At 39.5% G+C, this 21018-nt stretch overlaps 1 protein-coding gene across 2 annotated transcripts; it reads right to left on the bottom strand.

The window, feature by feature from the left end:
- Positions 1-274: 274 nt before the first annotated feature.
- LOC137131088 (macrophage mannose receptor 1-like) lies at positions 275-9232 on the bottom strand. 2 transcript variants are annotated; one of them, XM_067511904.1, is made up of 6 exons: positions 9139-9232; positions 5769-5834; positions 5175-5552; positions 3208-3555; positions 2079-2173; positions 275-1236 (listed from the first exon to the last, which is right to left on the bottom strand). In XM_067511904.1, the coding sequence occupies exons 2-6, from the start codon at positions 5803-5805 to the stop codon at positions 1138-1140; spliced, it is 957 nt and encodes a 318-aa protein (XP_067368005.1). In that variant the 5' UTR covers positions 5806-5834; positions 9139-9232; the 3' UTR covers positions 275-1137. The 2 variants fall into 2 exon arrangements, with proteins under 2 accessions (XP_067368005.1, XP_067368004.1); XM_067511903.1 differs by lacking the exon at positions 9139-9232 and adding an exon at positions 7531-8108.
- Between the last annotated feature and the right edge of the window lie 11786 nt (positions 9233-21018).

Raw genomic sequence — 21018 nt, 5'->3', positions numbered from 1 at the left:
ATACCACTGTTGACAGTAAGCGGGAGGTGGGGGAGGGGTCTGTACACTACTGCCAAAAGATACTTAGACATTTAGTCCAGCTCCTTGAATAAATGTCTTTCAGTAATAAAACAAAAAATCTAGCTAAAATACATTAATGATAATGTTAATTTACATGATTTACATGTGCCTAATAAACATTGATATCCGTATCCCCCTTCCTAACTGAAATGGTGACTTCCAGTGGGAATGTAGAACATTCATTCAGAAGTCAAACCCTTCAGTGCGGATCACGTGGAAAAGGGGGAAGCGTCCTTGTGGGCCGGTGTTGGTCTCGTGTCCACAATAATTCGGGGCGATTAAACAGTCACATTTGGCAATTTTAAGGAGGATGCAGATGGCTAAACTTAGACGAGAGTTGCAGAAAGTTGGGGGCTTACCAGGGGATGTGATCAACAGCACTAAACAAACATATTTCCTCATATGCAGAAACATCAGATTATAATGTAAAGGATGATTTACGTACAGATCAAGAAAAAAAAAATCGTTTTTTAATTCACAAATGTATTAGATCACATTGGCAAACACAGTGCGATATAATATTGAAAAGCAGAGACTCAGTGAGAGGTAGTAGTTAGGAGTACAGTACTGTTAATTAGTTTTGGTGGAGTAATTGGGTAAACTGGGGTCAACCTTTGGGACTGAGCTAATCCAGCCTTTCTCCATATCAGCTGTTTAATAATTGTGTTTATTTCCTGAATTGATTTGCGCCACTGAAGTCATCAATGCCTAACTGCAAAATCTCTTATGTCTAAACATAATTTCAAAGCATAATTTCATGTAGATATAGACCTTACGGACCCATAATCAGAGGTCATATACTGCTTTATATGAGAAAATTAAGGATAGAAATACAAAATACAAATAGTTGTAGAAAACCTACCACAGTATATGTACGATATTTTGTGCAGTGCTGAAAGAAAAGCCTTTACTAAAAATCAGTACATTCGATGTGAAAATTGTTATTTACATTTGGTTGACATTTTTAATAATAAGTTGAATCTGCAAAGTAACTGTTAACTAAATATTTTATGCATAAAATTTCACAAATGTGTAGGTTCACAACTAGAAATCTAGTATAATGATGAGGCGGCTCCTTCATCTGGTTCCTTGGTAAAAAGCTCTTCCGTCAGAATACTTGTTCCAGTTTAACTTGATATCATCAGTCACATTCTTATTAATCAGCTCCTGTTTAATCTGAGAAACAGAGCAGAAAAAGATAACAAACCTACATCAGCAGCAGAGGAAAAAGAGTTTAACGATCACCACAGTTTAATTTTGTGCTGTGATACATGTATTTACACCGATCAGCCAAACGTTTAACACCAGTGGTCTTAAAATTGCCATGGAGCACAAGGCTCAGCATGTGCTCAGCACTCCGAGCAGTCTACAGCTACGCAGCCCCATACGCAGCATAATGGTGGTAGAAGTACACAAACCCAGCACTCAAGTTAAAGTACAAGTACTGCCCCAAAGAAATTTTCCATTACAAGTACAGCTTCAAATCTTTTACTCAATTAAAGGTACTACACGAATGATCTAAACCTTTCTTAATACACCAAAGTAACATTACTTCACCAAGACAACAATGTATCTAAAACAATACTGGTTATGGCAATAGCGCCAGAGCATTTACATTTAGTAGGTCAAAGGTCACTTTTGGTAAATACGGAGCCATTTTATGTGATGACAGCTGGTAAACCTATAATACATCCGCATGTTTTTTTTAAAACACACATTTTTATATTAAAATCACTAGGTGGTGTTAAAGTTGTGACTGATCTATCTATCGATGAAACAGTGAAATGCAGTTTCTGCATTTAACTCCTCCTCCTAGGCCCTAGACGGGTTAGGGTTAGGACCTAGGGAGAGCAGTGGGCCGCCATGTGTCTACTTTAGTAGGTGGAGATAATGCCTCTCTAGATGGGGCCCTCATCCCACAACAGTTAACACAAAGTGATGTACTGTACGGTCTCGTCACATATTGTATTTACATGTCAGATAAATGTTCACCCTTTTAATACTGTAGTTACACTTACTTGCCTCAAGATGTTGCCTTGAACTGCAGGAGCATTCAGATCCAGAACCGAGTCTTGTGGGCTAATCCTCATTTTAATGAACCTCACAATGGGGCCTGACAAAATAAGAGACACACACATTTTTTATTCATCGTGAATACAAGCCAAGATAGGAAGCAAAGCTCACTTGTTTCTCTTGATTGGCGGCCTACTACATCCCTCCCCCGAACAACTAATTCTCAGCTCAGCTGCCATGAGTGTGAAGTCATGGCAAAGGTTTTCTGCTTCCTATTCCTGGGAATCAGAAGTTAACTTTGAGTTTATTTTGGAAAACTACTTCACTGTCCACACAAAGGCAGAAAATATCATCGCCATACTGCAATTTGAGAAGGTCCTCCTGGGACGTATGACAAAGTAGGTTGTTTGTACTGGCCGCCAAACACGACCAAGAGAGGCAAAAGGGCAGTTTGTAAAATTGTGACCTAAGATCCATTTGCAGAAATGGCATAAAGTTTTCACTCATTTATTTATCATTAGCGTATAAAATAAGATATTTCTGGACAAGCGGAAAGTAATATATTACTAAAATTAATATTACTACCGGTCAAAAGTAACTTGTTGGCTAACTTGGGGTCTATTTTTCCCACTAGAAGGAGTCGTACCACTACGTGCACTCAAATTACACTAAAGACTGCAGCATAAGTTTGGGAGACAAGCAAAGACTGGACAGCTCACACTTACAGAACGTTTCCAACACAGATTTCTGAGAGTCTGGGAGCAGCCTGCATGACCAAAACCGACCCGAGTCTCTTAGTTACCAATGGGTATCACCTTCAAGTTTGAATTTGTCTACCAGAATGGATCAAATCTGCTAGTTGCAAATTTGTCTACATTGTCTGAAATCAGGAACCAATTGTTGAAAAAATGTACAAGTAATTTTGAGCAGGAAATCTGCTAGTTATAATTGAAAAGTCAATGTGTGCAAGACAAGGAATCATACATTCAGTACGTGCAGACAGGCTTAGTTGGGCATTGATGAGCCCACTTCTATCATGAAAGTAATGAACAGCCAGAACTTTGAAATCACAACTAACTCATTTTATAATTGACACTAAAGACAGAGACAGAAACAAAATGAAAATGTGCTTACAGCTACAGAGGAATGGATGCACTTCACCACATGACAGATCTCCCCATTTACCAGACTGACTTTTTAACATAGCAACACATCCCTTAGTACTACTGTCAATACGAACTGTTTGGCTGGCTCTCCAGTATCTAAATGAAGAGTAAGTCAGGTCTGACCAAATCCAAGGATCTCTGAAGAGGCCAGTCCACACCTGATAGCCAGCAGCCACTTCCTGAATTGCTTGGCTTTCGTTGCTGTTCCTCACACTGACCAAATCTGTGTAGTATGTCCGGCAGTAGTCCCTAGCAACAGTCCAAGTCGTTGTTGTTTTAATGAGAACATATTGCTGTTGAATATTTCCCTGTGTTCCTGAAGAGATAAATAGATTAATAAATACATAAATACATCGCAGTTAAAGGCAGCTGAGGGTGATGGATCCTTCGAAAGTGGCATTTGGCTCAGGTTCTGAAAGAGGAGTTGGAGACAATTAGAAGGGCGGGAGGTGGGGAAGTCACTTAAAGGAGTACCAATGGGGGGGGGCACCAACAGTAATACTGAAGCCATTTAAAATATATTCACAGACTGGTTGACAGTGGCTCGGTTCAAGATGTGCTGGTCAACAAGCAGGCATTGATCTACTATGACAGAGGCAGTGACCTACCATTTTAGAACCATAGCCTTCCAGAATCATGACATGACATTACAAAATTACTAATTATTCTGTTATGATTGAAAGTACAACCCCAATTCAAAAAAAGTGACAATGTGTGAACTCTAAATAAAAACAGAATGCAATGATTTGCAAATCTCATCAACCCATATTTTATTCGCAATAAAAAATAAACAACATATCAGATGTTGAAACCGACACATTTTACCCTTTCGTGGAAAATATTGGTTCATTTTGAACGATGGATGCAATACAAGTCTTGCTGAAACATGCAAGGTCTTCCCTGAAAGACACATTGTCTGGCTACAGTATGTTGCTCTAAAACCTCTATGTACTTTTCAGCGTTGATGGTCCCTTTCCAGATGTGTAAGCTGGCCACACCATAGGCACTAATGCCCCCCCAGACCGTCAGAGATGCAGGCTTTTGAAAAATCTGCTGGTAACAAGCTGGATGGTCCCTCTCCTCTTTAGTACACAGGACATGACGTCCATAATGTTGATTCATCTGACCACAGAACAGTTTTCCATTTTGCCTCGGACCATTTTAAATGAGGTTTGGCCCATGATACAGCTTTAACTTACATTTGTGGATTGTACAGCGAACTGTTTTCACGGACATCGATTTCTGGAAGTGTTCCTGAGCCCATGCAGTGATGTCCAGTAGAGAATCATATCTGTTTTTAATCCAGTGCTGCCAAAGGGCCCAAAGATTACGTGCATCCAACTTTGACCTTGGGCCTTGTCACTTGAACACAGAGATTCCTCCTGATTGTCTGAAACCTTTGATGGTATCTTATACTGTAGATAGTGGGGATCTTCAAAGTCTTCGCAATTTTACCCTGAGGAACATTTTTCTGAAAGTGTTCCACAATGATTAGATGCAGTTTGTCACAGGTTGGTGAACCTCTGCCCATTACATTCGAGAGGCTCCGTCTCTGAAATGCTCCTTTTATAAACAGTCATGTTACCGACCTGTTGCCAATTAACCTAATAGTTGTCAAACGCTCCTCCATTTGTTTTTAATTTGCGGCAATTACTTTTCCAGCCTTCTGGTTCAACTTTTTTCAAATGTGTCGCTGCCATCAAATTTTTATTTTGTTGATGTTCTATTGTGAATAAAATATAGGCTGATGAGATTTGCAAATCATTGCATTCTGTATTTATATTAAACTTTTTATATTTGAACTTTTTTGGAATTGGGGTAGTGTTCAACACCATGTGGACAATGGCAAAAGACATTGTGGATGTGTGCGTGTGTTCACACAGTATAACAACCCTGTTGTATATTAGTGTGTGGTGCCCAGTGCACGAGTCTCACCATTAAAGCACACTGAGTAGTAGGTGTCTAGGCAGGAAACCACGTACATTTTTCCGCCTTGGTAAGAAGCACAGTTATTAGCTGCATCATTGCCCCAAATTTGTCTAAAGTAATTTCTCTCTCCGTCCTTGTATAAGTCGTCGTCGGCCAGAGACCAGCACCAGTTTAACACGGTCCCTTTTTGAAGGCCTGTCCACACAGAGTCAACGTATTTGTCCTTGACAACTGCGAGTGCCGTCATCATTTCTCCCATGTCGTTTATGGTGGCCAGGTCCAAACAGTTCACTCTGCAGTAACTCCGTGCATCATACCAGGTTTTTGGAGTTGGGACTAAAATATATTTATGTTGAGGCAGACATGAGGTGAAAGAACACAGCCCTGTGGGAGAAGACATCGATTCATCATAGTGACTATAAATATGACGCAACTCTTATTTAAAAAACAAGGCTTTACAAGAAAAACTGTCAGTGCGTCTCTTCTGCCTTAGTCTTTAGATGTGGAGACCGTCTGGTGAAAAGTCTAGAGATGTGCATTAGTTCTAAGGTTTGTTTTTCAGGGCTCATTCCTAACTTGTCTACAAAAGAAAACTCTTACCTGAAAGAAGTAAAAGTAGATGTGCGATTCTTTCCATAACTGAAGAGCAGATAAACTGATTTTCTTCTGCAAAAATATGCATATGAATGTTAAAATATTACTTTCGGGGTTCTGTCACCATGTAATGGAAATTAAGGACAAGATTTTGATGTTTTTTTTTAAACAAAACTCCAGTCACCTTTTTTTACAAGCCAGTCTTTCTCTGTCCAGTTGTCACAGATCATACTCTGGACTTTATTCTACAGACTCTTACAACCAGTCCTGCGTCATTCTCAGGCTCTGACACTCTCTCGTTTTTGCTCTTTGTCATTAGTCTCGCTTTCTGAGCCCCTCTCTCTCTCTCTTTTCCAATCTTCCACAGGTGTCTTGACTTACCTGATTGACACCCGCCACGCACGCATTCCCTCCCCTGACCTATCAGCTCATTCAGGACTCGATTTAAACCCCAAGCAACATTCACTGCATTCACAGCAGTATTATTTATTAGTTATCTGTTCAGCTGTGATACCGATAATGTCCGATAATGACAAATGGGAATCATCCAGTGATGCTGCTTCACAATAAGAGCCAAAATGAATGCTTTTAATCTGAAGGAGCAACAAACAGTAAATATTTTGTTAGCGTGATAGACTAGCAGAATAATGATAAATCATTGTGGGTTCTCTATTGATAAGTCGCAGATTGACATTGGTGAAGTGGAAGAGCAGAAATTGTTAGCAGCTAACTAATGGTGGCTCCCTGCTTACTGTGAAGCAGCACTAGTTTTAAGTTGGTAACTGCAAACAATGGACAATCTTCACCTGCAGCGGTGTTTGGATATATTATGGAAAACTAGCTGCATTGCCTTAGAACAAGAAATACTTTATGAATTTAATTTAATTTTTTTCAAAAATACCTGCAAGGATTAACAAAATGTATGATCCAAATCACATCACACATTTTTCAAAACATTCACATTTTCTTGATCTGCAGAGAGAGAGAGAGAGAAAATAGCAACAGCTCTGAACTGGAATAACATGATCCCCTTTATAAATGGTTTGTAGAACCACCATTTCATTTCATTACATCCTTAAGCGTGTTTGGATACTTCTCTAGCAGATTTGCGCACCTGCTGCAGACTGAGCAATGTTTGCACACTCATTCTTCCAGAACTGCTCATTCAAAGTGCATATGTGAATTGGAGACGGAAAGTGATTTGTAACCTATTTTCTTGTAGACAATTCCTTGACATCTCCTGCGACACAGACTGACAGCACTGACAGCAGTAAAGAGGTTTTGCCTTGTGAGTGAGGCTCATCCTTCTAACCAATCACACTCTGAGAACCACAGTTTGTTTCTACTGTTACATTTTTTCAGTAAACATTTCTCCAAAGACTGATTTTAGTTTCTTACTTAACTAATCTGAGTATATTGTAATGTCACTTCAGATCACTTTATTGTTTGGACTTGAAGTCTTTCAACTTGAAATGATAAATTGAAGAAATGAATTGCTGGAAGCTCACTCACCGTTTAAAGAAATAAAACTAGCAGACTTCCCAGCATGCATTGTTTCGGTGTAATGTTCAAAAAGGCAACCAGGTTGGAAACTATATATGTCTTTATACACTTCTCAAAATAAGTGCATTTATTGATGCTTAAACAGAGCCCAGAGACTTTAGAGAGTTTTTTTAAACTCTCTAAACATTACATTAAGTCTGAAGTTACATAAAGGGATTATTGCTTTATTTGCTTTCATCAAACAGTTAATAAAAATGCTACCAACCATAAAAGTTACTGTTGAATTCAGTTCCCACCATCAGAATCTTTAATGAGGTCACTAGGAACAAACTCCAATATTGTCTTCGAACTGGAGCTGAAGCTGTTTATCATGTCAAAAGAAGAACCGACTCTTCAAACTTGGACATGTAAAGGAAATGCAAATGTATCGGCAATGAAAGTCTGTGTGTCTAAAACGTAAAGGCTTAATCTCGCTTCTACTGAAATGACATAGAAGGGGAACTGGAGAGTCTGACTTAAATAAAAATGCACATTCGGCTACAAATTTTTACATCACCAGAAACAACAAAATTGGTCAAGCAGCATATTAAAAAAAAGTCACAATAAAATAATAAAAATGAAATAGGTGCCAAAATGTGCACCTCCTTCATAAATTAATGCACTTTGATTTCCGATGAAGGAACATTTGTACTAAAGCTGAGTGATCATTAAATATTATGTTGACTTATTTTCTTTTCTTTTTTTTTTGTTAAGGGGATGCAAACATTTGCACCCCGTGTAACTTTACAATTTTTAAAACTCATTAAACTATGTTCAACTAAAGATTTAGTCTAAGCTGATTTAAGGCACATTTTACGGACTTCAAATCATTTGCTGGGCTGTACAGTATCTCTATGCCTCATACAGTAAAACCTGATGGGGATTTGACAATGATATGTCCCAAAACAGCTCAAATATTCAGCAAATACCCAACATAAGGAGATAAATTGTGTGTGTTAACGTAAAGAAGTCAGTTTGCATTTAATTAATAAGGTAATTTTAAAATCTATTTAACCAGGTCGATTACATCTAAGTGAATGTGTTTAAGCAAAAGACCCGGCAAGAAGACTTTTATGTGGAAGGTAAGTTAAGAACATCCTTGCAAAGCTTTTAAAATTTTTAATTTGAGGTTTCAAAAAAGTTAAATATTATATACACACACATATACAGTATATATATATATATATATTTATTTATTTTTTTCTAATATCTTATTATTCGTCACTACATTTTAGAATGATAGGTGACCCCTATGTAGATCTGCCTCTGATTGAGGGTCTTTCCTGATCCTTTTCTTTGTGTCGCTGTGTCTACAAAATGTGTCCAAAGCAAGGAAACAAGCAAGGATTCATTATGGGCTCAGTGACTCGATTCATGTCGATCTAGCAAATTGTTAGATCTGAAGACTGAAGTTGTGGTTTGATGGATGGAAGATCTCAATCTAGTTTAATTCTCTACATTTTATGCGACATACTTAAGTTCTAGAGAGAGCTGGTTAATTCTAACAGGGGGGTGGAGGTAGGAATAAACTAGAAATTACATTTAAGATGAAGACTCAGACTTTTGTGTGGACAGAGCTACTAAAAACTACACAACGTGTGGAAAAATGACAAATGTAAAAGTTTTAAACAGGACTTTTTTAAAATTATTGCTTGGATTTTTTTTCAGTCCATGTCCATTATGCTTGACAGCTGTACTGTATGTTACTGTATCTAGCTCTACTCTAACGATATACTCTGTTAACACATATAATGAAATGCACCTTCTCTTTGGGGGAAACTGCACATCTTTAAATACTTGTTGCTTTTATACAAAGTATATAGAACAGACTTACCTAATATTAGCTGGCTCTTGATTTGTTTTCTTATTCCATCTCAGTCGAATCCCACTGACTCAGTGCACATTCAAATTGTCCAGGAAGCCGAATGATATTTGTTTATTTCTTTGGCTGAATCCAAATGGCTATTTACAAGTTACATATTTGCACAGCGTCACAGACGTCTGCCAATGCCATTGTCTGTGCATATCGCTTATTGTTTGTATCCCTTGATTTTTTTTTGCTGGGGCATTTAGCAGATATTTTTTGGAAGGATCAGTCTTGGCAACATAAATCCAAATTGGAATATTAACTTTCCAAAACTTAAACGTTTTGCTACAGAGCCTAACCTACATACAAAGATATGAGCATTCTGTCTTATTAATGCTGCATTTATTTGATAGAGAATATTTGTCTGTGTAGAGATATGAATGGTGGGAGTCATGTGACCTAATCTTTCCTGTTATACCATCACCTTGTTACGTCTTTAGTGGCAAAGTTAACTTGAAGGAAGGAAAGTTTTTTTTCTGTTATCGTTTCTGTTCTAATGACATGGAACATAATTTTGTCATCTGATGTGGCATTAAAACATCATAATCATCCTGGTTATGTTGAAATTTGTGACCTAACATGAAAATAACATTATATAATGTTAAATAAAGACTCCTGCACTGCCTGGGAAGGACAAAAACAAAGCTTTAAGACTTTAAATATTAATGTTTAGACTGTAAAGCTTCCTTTTTTACTTTTCATTAAGCGAAAAAAATCTAATCAATAAAAAAGAAAATTAAACCACGAGCATCTGCACAATGTCATTATAAAAGTATTGTTGATGGAACGACAGATACTGGGATTTGAGACCCAGGACGAGCATATTTGCCCTACGTCTAATAAAGTAAGGGAGCATCAAAGCTACCGTACCTGCATGCTTCTTGTGACAGGCTGCAGTAACACCTGTGCAACACCTTGCTTGTTCAGGTAGAGCATTTTCAAACACGTTTCAGAAGTATTATCATCTTTACCTCCATAGATATTCAGACAGAAAGGCAGACAGATGGATGGATAGATGGTGTTGAAAGACGAAAAGAAACTGGTGCACAGAAGGTGTCCAAAGACCTGCTGTAGATCAGTTCGTATGGCAGTTGTTCATGGACTACAGGGCCAGTGGTTTGAAAATGTCAATAATAAATACATCACAGCTGAAGGTCACTGAGGTCGATGTGCTTTGGCTCATTCAAAAGTGGCTTTTGGACAGCTCCCGCTTACCTCAACCTTTATGGAAGTTAGTGTTTGTGGAAAGTTTCTGGTTGTCATCCCCTTGACCAGTGGCTTTCTGTTACCCTATCTACTCTTAATCATCTTTCCCTTAAGGCTCATCTGGTAATGGAGACTACTTCCTGCTTGGTTCAGTGGTCATCCATCCTTGTAGGCGACCATACTCTTGGCAAATCTCAGGAATTCTGAACACTTTTCTGATAGGACTTTGCTTTGATGTTTTCTCCTTGTACCTCACTTGTAAGTCGCTTTGGATAAAAGCGCCTGCGAAGTGACTGAATGTAAATGCAAATGTAAAAGCAAATGTAAATGCAAAGGATCAGGAAAGTGTTGTTTTGGTACTGATAGGACTGGACAAAAAGTAAGCAATGAATATTTGGTTCCGGTACTAGTCTGCACTTTAGCAGTGCGGTTGGTGACCTTTCCCCCGAAGGCTCATTGTGGCTGTAACCTCTCTATTCACTGCCAAGACCTTTTAGTTCTGAAAACCTGTACTCATTTACACCTCCTTTACATGTCACACTGCAAGCCAAAGATCACCAGAGACACCCAGTGCTGCCTTACCAATGACCCACTCTCAGCTGTTAACCAATTAGCCTGTGCAGGATTCTCCTGACTCTTAACTTCTTCAAGTCTTTGGCAACGATTTATATCTTTACTGAAATATTTTCAAGCTACAATGTGCAATTTGAGCAAGCGGCATAACGTGAGGCTCGAAATCAGTGAGTCCACTAAAGCGAAGGTCAAGTTAAGTAACTGTCTGATGGTGCGAGCACCGTCTTGTGAGGTATGTGGTCAATGTTTTTTTTTGGAAAAACTAGTAACAAGAAATACACGGACGGCAGGCATTGACCCACTATGACGGGATTACTGTTAAACCATGGTTAGTCCTTCCAGAATCGAAACTCCGACTCACTAACAGAAAGCCAAGGAGAACTCACACACCCCAAAAGTTAACACAGACTCACAAATGGCAATGGGAACTCAACTTCTGGGGACTAGTAAAGCAATTCTATTGTTGTATTTCAGTGCATGCTCCCAAATGCAGGAGTCTCACCATTATAGCACATTGGATAGTGTGTTTTGATTCATGAGAGTGACATGGCTTTGTCAAGGATATGGTGATTAAAAAACAATAAATACTGTATTAAAAGAAGCCAGTGTTGTTTTTTTTCCTGCCTTAGCATTTGGACGTGGATACCGTGTGATGAAAGATGGGAATTAGCGCTGAGACAAGACAAGAATCTGCTGTCTGTGCCGCACCCTCCAGCCAAGCAGTGACCTTGTTTCCCCCTAAACTCCAGTCACCTGCTTCATCCCTGCCTCTCAGCTCATCTGTTATTCATCCAGTTAATATCCTGTGGAATATTAACTTCGGGGCCATTAGGCCTAAAACGACTGGCCTATAGGAAAATGCTGGAGCTCGGGTTTTCTGGGTGTTTTCAAAGGATTGTTCATATGTTGAAGAGTTGATGGGCAGCGGCTATGGGTGGAGGGGTTAGCACTGCCACAACATGAGCATCAGCGTTGGTTGATTGATTGGTTAGTTGGTGATTGTCCTAGAAATCTAGGGGTCATCATCGATGATCAAGCTTTACGACCACATCTCCTCTTTCCCTGAGGCAATGCAGATTTGTACAACAGCAGAAAGATCAGACCCTCCCTCTCTGAATATGCAGGCGCTGGTCCCATCTTGTCTCCATTGACTTGGCTCCCAACATGCACAATCAAAGCCGTCCAGATGATCCAGAATGTGGCAGAAGGCCATAAAGGACACACTTCACCCCACTGTTCAGATCTCTGCACTGGTCACTGTAGCTGACCTCTGACTCTTGCGTACAGAGTGATCAACTCAACAACTCCTGACTACGCTCACAATCTCTACCTCTACAATCATGAGCTATATGACTCATTAATGTCGTATTTATTCTCGTTCCCTTTAGCATGATATTTCCATGTTAATTTGTGACCTAAAATGAAAAATACCATGTTACATAAACACTGCCTGGGAAAAGAAGTACCAATACAATTTTAGACACAAGCTTTGAAACATGTCTATGAAATCTCTTTTTTATATGTTTACTCATTTATTTACCATAATTTTTCTTTCACATCGGTGAAGTTTACATAGCTGAGCAGATGACTTCTTCAGTGGGAACAAAACGCAATTAACCCCCAGTAAAAAAAAAATACAAAAAAGAGGGGAAAGTAAAAAGGAAAATCATTACACTGAAAACCAGCAACTCATGTCAATTAAAAAGCCAAAAGAAAGAGAAAAATTGAATCAATGAAAAAATAACAAAACAAAACATAAAATCACAACTCAGCAACACAAATCACCCACTAAACGCAAATAATAATATTAACCCAAATCGTGCATCTTACAGGTCATCACAAATATTTAACAGCTGAATAAATAAAGCCAGGACTAAATACAGTGACTGCGTTTACAGGCACCTATAGGGAACTTGCTTACTGGAAATCTGTGTATAGATGCAGCAGAAGCATAACCTGATTTCTCCTCCACCTCACAATTATTTTAACTGTGGCTCTTTGTGTGTGTGTGTGTGTGTGTGTGTGTGTGTGTGTGTGAGAGAGAGAGAGAGTTTGTGTTTCAACAGAGTGACAGCACAGGAGAACAGAAAGGAAAAAGGAAGGAAGTGTCCGAATTTAAAAAAATTACAAATTGTAGGGAAAGTGGAGAAAACCAATGAGAATCCCGCTTACATGTGTACATGGCAAAGAAATCGGTTTTCTCCGGCAGAAATCTGCCTGGGGAAACCAGTTTTTCCTACTCCTCCACCGCAATTTTGGAAAAAGCTGTAATCAGCTTTCCTGTTGACACAGAACTTAAGAAATCAGCTTTCTTGAGACAGCCGACTGTGACCTGGTTACTGAAGTGCATGCGAATGTGTCTCACCGCCTTGATATGTTTTAATCGTGAGTTTTCTTTCTGCAGCTGTAATAGACTTGTTCACCTTGGCGAGTTTCCTTCATAAAAACTTCCGCATTAGGTTGCTTTTTCCATTGTAGTTGAAAAGGTTCCGTCACATTATCGCTCAGCAGCCTCAGACTTATCTGGAAACAGAAAACAGGACAGCTTCACAAAAGCGAGGCAATAAAACTAAAACTATTAGGAATCTATAGAAAGCACACAGCCCTGCAGAAGATCACATCAGTTGTACAACAAAAAAGGCCACAAGCCTTTTTTGAACAGTGTTGCCAGAGACGCACTTATTGTTGGTGTAACAACAGATACTGTGATTTAAAACACGAAGTTTCAAGTGTAATAAAGAAAGTGACCATTATAGCGGTAGCTTAAAAATTATTATCATTCCAATATTATTTACAGCCCCTTTTATTGTAGTTATCTGAATTGTGTGTTTGAACCTGCTGGTTTGATGAACTTAGACTCACTTTGTTCAAGAGGTTTTTTTGCACCGCGGGTTCGTTTAGATCCAGCACTGAGTCTGAGGAGACCTTCACTTGAATGAACCTCACTTTGACACCTAGTAGAAGGACAAACACACACACACACACAGGACTCCTGTGTGTTTACTTGTCATGTACTTGTGCTGCATCCGACTCATTAACATGTTTGCTTCATGAAAATAACCGAAATGTTTATGTATAGAAAGTGGATAAAGCAATATAACAGAAACATCCAATCACGAACTCAAGAACCTACTTTGTGAACGGCATTTGCAAACGAACGGGTGTTGCTGTGAACACGCTCGCGCTCCCCATCTGCCAGATTCATTTTTCATCAGTGCGCCGCAGTAACCAAGAGATGGACTCCAATCGCCGTGATCCACGGGCCAGTATCTGAACCCTGGGGTGGTCCGGTCTGACCAAACCCAGTTGTCTCTGAATAGGCCGACCCACACCTCAAGGCCGTTCGTCATTCCATCAACCATCAGTTGCGCTCCAGAACTCCTGATATTGACCAGGCCTGTGTAGTTTGTTCTGCAGTATTCTTGGGCAGTGCTCCAACTCATTGCTGCCGTAGTGAAAATGTACTGATCTGGACCTTGTTTGGTTGCTAAACAGGAAAAACACAGTTATACAGAATAATATCCACATCAACATGCTTGATTTGCCCCTCGGTCTACCAGCTTCCACCAGCTTGTCTGCAATTTAGTGGACCCTCATTTAGCATGTACCCAACTGTGTCGTTTGGCGAGGCTGCTTCATATCTGTCTGACAGATTTTATTTAGTACTTTCATTTTCAAGGCCATCTCTCAACTTGACATTCATGATTATGAGAAATTCTTTTTGTGAAATGGTTTCGACAGTGCGAGTATGTGGAAAGTGTGGCGTGCATTTGTGTTCAGTATGTCTCTACCATCTGTGCACATCTAGAGAGTGAAACTTTTGTGGTTGTAACATGAAAAACTATAGAAACGTCCAAGGGGTGTGAATCATTTTTGCAAGGCACTGCATTTACGTCGGCCGCCAGATGCTGTCTTATTAACAGGCCACCGATTATCAGACTGAAATAGGGGCTGACAAGAGCCGATAGTGACCCATTTAAAACTGACATAATCAAACTGGCCTGGCCGCACATCTCATTGCACCCAGCTCCTGATATTTACATATGAGTTGTGCACAATTAAAATCTGCTGCTAGTCACATTTACCAGCCCTATATTTGCTTGATAACATGGCTTCCGTCATTTGTGTGTTGGACTTGAATGTGTAAACTCACCATCAAAGCAAACTGAAAAGCGTGCAGAGGAACAGGGATGTGTGTACAAAAGCCCCCCTCTATAAGACGCACAGTCATACGATGGCTGTGAGGCCCAGTACAATGTAAACGATGGGGCTCTGTCGTAGAAATCGTAGCCCGACAGTGACCAGTACCATTCTGAGAAGCGCGCACTCTGAAGGCCCGTCCACGCCGCATCGTCGTATTTACCCTCGACGACGTTAAGGACGTTCTCCAAATCGCTCGTGTTGCTTATGGTGACCAGGTCGATACAGTTCATTCTGCAGAAGCTCTGTGCGTCAAACCAGTGTTTTGGGCTTTGGAATAAGATGTAGTTGTACTTGGAGTCACAGAAGAATAGAGAACAAAGCCCTGTGGGAGAAATATCATGGGCCATATTATATAATATAATTTGGCACAGTGTGACAAAACTACATTTTCATGACACTGCTACTAAGAATGAAACGTTCTGTTGTTAGAGTGGTGGTCTAATCAGGAAACAAGAAATACACACTGACCTGAAAGATGTAGAATGAGATGTGTGATCCTTTCCATGTCTGTAAATTCACAAGAAGATATGTATCACCACTGTTAATACGACGGCTAAATGAGAGGGGTGACAAAGGAGATGCTTTTTTTTATGTTTCTAATATTTGAGTTTGAGTTGTGATGGAACCAGAGACTGTACACGCACACACACACACACACACACGCACACACACTGCTCACTCACTGCTGTGTTGACTAATTTAATCACTTTCTCAAGATGTAAACACTTTCAGGAGCCTGAAGTGACAAATCTAGCAACTTGTTGGCCACTTTAACTACTTACTTTCAAGATGAGCAGTTTTTTGCTCCACTATTACTCTTAGGCTTCCTGAACTCGAACCTTTTGTCACTCAAAATAAATAGTTTTGAGAACTACTTTTAATTTTAATACTTTAAGTAAAATTTTTAAAATTTTTTACTTAAGTAGAAATTTCAGTGGGTACTTGTACTTTTACTAGAGTACATTATTGTACATGTATTTGTACTTTTACTTAAGTGCAGTTTTGCAGTACTTCGTCCTCCGCTGAAGGTGGGTCACTAATATTTCCCACTAAATTAGCTCTGGTGTGGCTGTGCGTTCGGTGAGTGTAGGACAGGACGACAGCTCGATAACCACCCATCAATAATCAAAATCAATAATCCCAGTTGGCCCTGTGATAGACTGGTCACCTGTCTGGAGTGTATCTCGCATCTCGCCCGATGACAGCTGGGATAGGCTCCAACATCCCCCCTGGAGTGAGTGTTTTTATTTATCTATTAGTATTTCCATTCTAATAATACCAGATTTTATTTTATTAAACAATCACACCTCTTAATGTTTTCGATGTTGTCATAGTTACAATGATTAAAAATGATTGTTATCGAATTCTTCCTCCCTTACTATTAAGAGAAATCATTTTCTCAGTTCCTGTTTATTTTAATAAACAGTAATCAATAACTCAGACGCTCTTCTTTTTCATACGGCGTTAAAAGTTTGCTCTAGCTTTTTTAAATAATCTGTTAGTTAGGTCCGGGTTCTTTAAGACTTGAAGAGCCAAAATTGATGATGATGATTTATTAGGACTAAAAGAGAAAGTAGAACAGCTTACCAAAGGTTTAGTGAATCCTGATCGGCCCCCTCTCTTATGTGTGAATTTAGCTTCAGCTGACTTTATTCATGTTTGCAGTGTCTTTTTCTTGGATAAACATGGTGCAAAAAACAGGCCCCAGTCTCAGCACTTATATGGAACAGCCACAAAGCTGTGCTGTGATTGGTTGGGAACTCGGGTGTCATGGAGATAATTGTTAATTTATGCACAGACTGTTTGTTTGGCTCATGTCCACTATGGAAAACAAATGGAAACACTGGATTAGGACCAAACAACAAAACTATGTAAATTCAGCGCAGGGGAAAACTAAAGTTTAATTCTTAGGGTGGGTCCAATTTCAGACTATTAAAGACCTTTAAGATCATTAAAAAGGCAATTTAAGACCTGTTTTAGATCCAAATTTTAACTTCATTAGATAAAGTTATACTTTATGGCGTGTTATTTATTTATTTGATCAAGTCCACACTATCACAGATTATTATCATTAAAGTTAAATATTATGTAGATGAAAGTAACAGAAATGTGCATGTTATCTAACACAACGACCAAATATGAAAAACTTTGACCCTAAAGTTCACAACCTGCACCTTTAAACAGTCGATGATGGGACGATCATGGGGGCCTGGTGGCTCAGTGGCAGAGCATTGGGTTGGGCTGCAGAAGGCCACAGGTTTAAATCCCACCCCAACCAGATGTGGCCCCACCCTCCCACCAAGCTCCACCTTGGTGGTCGTCCAGAGCTCGGATAAATTGTGGGGGTCGAGGCAGGAAGGGCGTCTAGTCCCGCTGTGGCGACACCTGAAGGCATCTATTCAGTCTAAATAGTGTCCACGATCATTGTGAAGAGACCAGGAAGCTGCTGGTTGAATGTTTTAGCTTTGCCAGCAGGACACATCATTTATCATACATTGACAAATCTGTAACAGTTGCCCGAAAGTCTTTTTTCCAAAAACACATAAAAGCACAAGTAAATTATTGCAACATGAACTTTAACATGACGTTAAAATAATGAGCCAAATAAGATCCTGTGAAAATCGTATTTTATAATTCGAGTTTTAAGAGTTTTGAAAACCTAAAGTTCAGATTTTTGAATTTTAGACCTTTGAAGTCTTAAGGTGATGACACCTGAACCATTTTTCGACTCAGACGGCTTCACCACGGCTTCATCTCTCCACCAATACTGATCAGCATCATTAGATTTTAAATTCCAAGTGAAGCCTCGGCTGTGTTGTAGCTCTCTTGTTGCATGTTTACTGAACGATGATTGATGTTCTCACGCAGATCTTCATATTCACAGAAGGGAACAGACCTAATGTTTGGTAGATCCTGAACTGTCCAAGAATCTGTTGTTTTCTTTTTGCCCTCTCTGTCTCTAATCCCACAGACAGACATCACATTCAAAGTTTACAGAAAGTACAAGCATGTTTGTTTATTCCATTAGCTGAATACAAATCCCAACTTACAGTGTGTGTGTGTGTGTGTGTGTGTGTGTGTGTGTGTGTGTGTGTGTGTGTGTGTGTGTGTGTGTGTGTCAGTGCATTTTGCTGGAGCCTATCCCAGCTGTCATCGGGTGAGAGGTGGGTTACACCCGGGACAGGTCGCCTGTCTGTCACGGGGCCAACTGGGACTAATTTCAATTTTTGTTTCACTATAAAAACACTAGTTTGGATTATCATAAAGTGGTAAACGCATGACTCTCACCATCAAAGTAAATTGAAAAGTACAGTTTCTCTTTGCGTCCGTCTAGAAATCTGTCTGCCAGAGACCAGGACCACCTTTGATTCATTTCCCTTTTGAAGCCCTGTCCACACAGTATCATCATATTTGAACTAATGCATGTACATTTGTGTTATTGGAGTCTTAAACTAAAATAACAGGGGCTGGAGAAGAACCCAGTAGTGTAAAGGATGTTTGAAGGTTTCATGGATTTCACTGAAACACTGTCAAAACAGAAGGGGATGTTACAAAAATCGCAAACTTGTGAGTCAAGCTTGTAGCATTGGTGCTGAAGGTGCTTCAACAAAAGTATTCAACAAAGGCCGTGAATACGGTACATGTGATGTTTTTCATTTTTTATTTGTTATAAATATGCAAAGATTTTATACAAACCTCTTTCACATTGTTATTATGGGGTATTGTTTGTAGAATTTTGAGGAAAATAATGAATTTGATCCATTTTGAAATAAGGCTGTAACATAACACAATGTGGAAAAAGTTATGAGTTGGGAATAGTGGACCCCAGATGACCATGATCCCACATCTTATTGGACTTTCCAGAGTTAGTCTTTATAAATGATTGTTTCTGCTGCCACTGACAAAGTCATGTTTTCTCTGCTCCTGAACATAACTGAATGAAACCAAATAAGAAAGAAACGGTCGTATGTCCTTACAGTCTGTCCAACTACTGTATAAACTAATCCTGGCTGTTTGTCTACAAATATTAAACCTCCCAACAGAAAGCTAGATGTAATATTTCTAAAATACTAATTGAGTTCACTCGTGCTTTATTTAACTCTCTTCTCTCTCACAGATTTCAAGAGCTTTTTTTAATCTTTTTTTTTACTTTAATTTACTTTGAAAATAGTTTTAACTGAACGAATGAATCTACATCCATCTGGTCTTTTTTTCGAGGTCTTCTTCACCAAGGGATCGTTCCCGTCAGGCTGCTTTCTCCATTGTAGTTGAAAGGCATCAGTCACATTCTCACTCAGCAGCCTCAGCCTGATCTAAGAAACAGGAAACTCTGTCAAAGATGATTTAGATGAGGCCGTACAAATATTTGCTAAACCTGAGAAAAGCAGCAGGAAGTGTGTAAATTAAAAAGCATGCTCACCGCATTCCCAAACGAACCGCTGCTTTTCTGAACACAGCCTTGCTGCCCATCTACCGGATTCATTTTTCACCAGTGCACAACAGTAATCAGAGGGGGCCACTCCAAACATAGTCATCCACTGGCCAGTATCTGAACCAGGTGTAGGTCTGGTCTGACCACATCCAGTCATCTATGAAGACAACGACCCATCTCTGCTGTCCGCTGGCCAACTGATCAATTACGTCTCGCTCTGCAAAATTCCTTATATTGACCAGTTCTGTGTAGTTTGTTCTGCAGTATTCTCGCACTGCAGTCCAGGACATTTTTGCTGCGTTGAGAATGTAGCAATCTTGGTCTTGTTTTGTGACTAGAAACAAAACAAATATAATTAGAATTCACACACCTGCCAACACAATATCCCTTAATCAGATTTTATTATGTTCTCCACTTGCATCGTCACCTCACAGACAAACACTTTGTTACAGCTGTAATTAATAGTGCAGCCTTGATACTGTGGCGCGTTTGTGTTAAAGAACAGAGTCCAGATGCATTATGGATGTGCATGCAGAAAAACCATCGATGTCCCCTTTACTGAACATGAAAGAAAGTGAACACCTCATATGTCCTAAGTCTTCCCCAACTCGCTGTATTGCCATTTTGCCATTTTGCCATTTTGTAGTAGTGTCTGAATGTTGAGAGTATAAATCTATCCGTTATTTAATGCACTCAAAGTGGAATATTTAACATGTACCCTCCTTTCTGGTTTATAGTAACCACATGGATAATTTGATGGAAGACGCCAAGAGATTTGAAATGATGGGGCTGCCACAAAAAAAAAAAAAAAGCATTGCCAAGCATTGTGAAGCCCCATCCAAGACTAGACTGAGAGCAGTTTCCATAATGTTCATGTTGCTTATGGTGGCCAGGTCGACACAGGTCCCTCTGCAGTATCTCTGTGCATTGTACCAGGTTTTTGGACTTCTGAATAGTGTGTACTTGTAATGGGGCAGAGAATTTGCAGATAGAGGAACAAGCCCTGATAAAGCAAAGGAGCGAGAAATATCATCAATTTACCACAGTGCTATAAAACAGGGCTGACTCCTCAGAGGGTCTTTTATCACAAACATGGCATCAAAAGTCCGCAGGTCTCTACATACTGACGTTACTTTCTAGTTTTGGTCAAACCTGGAAATAATCAAAGTTTGAGAACTTAAAACAATAAGCTATGACATGTAAAATGATCCCTTTGAACTGTTGCACTACTTCAAGGTCAGCAACCAAATGTAATCAAATTTCTGTCACCGACCATGCGAACGCATTTGCTTCTGAGGCCAGATCTCAAGTTTTATGCCTTTGATTTAAGCACATTGTCACACAACACCTGGGTGGACTTGATCACATCCTCCTCCAATCGTTATCTGCTTCCTCATCATGGAAGATCCAATCAAGTATCATGTGCACAGTGT

This window comes from Channa argus, chromosome 7 (assembly GCF_033026475.1).
Source record: "Channa argus isolate prfri chromosome 7, Channa argus male v1.0, whole genome shotgun sequence".
Classification (NCBI taxonomy): Eukaryota; Metazoa; Chordata; class Actinopteri; order Anabantiformes; family Channidae; genus Channa; species Channa argus.
Note: the sequence above shows the minus strand (reverse complement) of the source record. Positions and strands in the feature narration are given on the sequence as shown.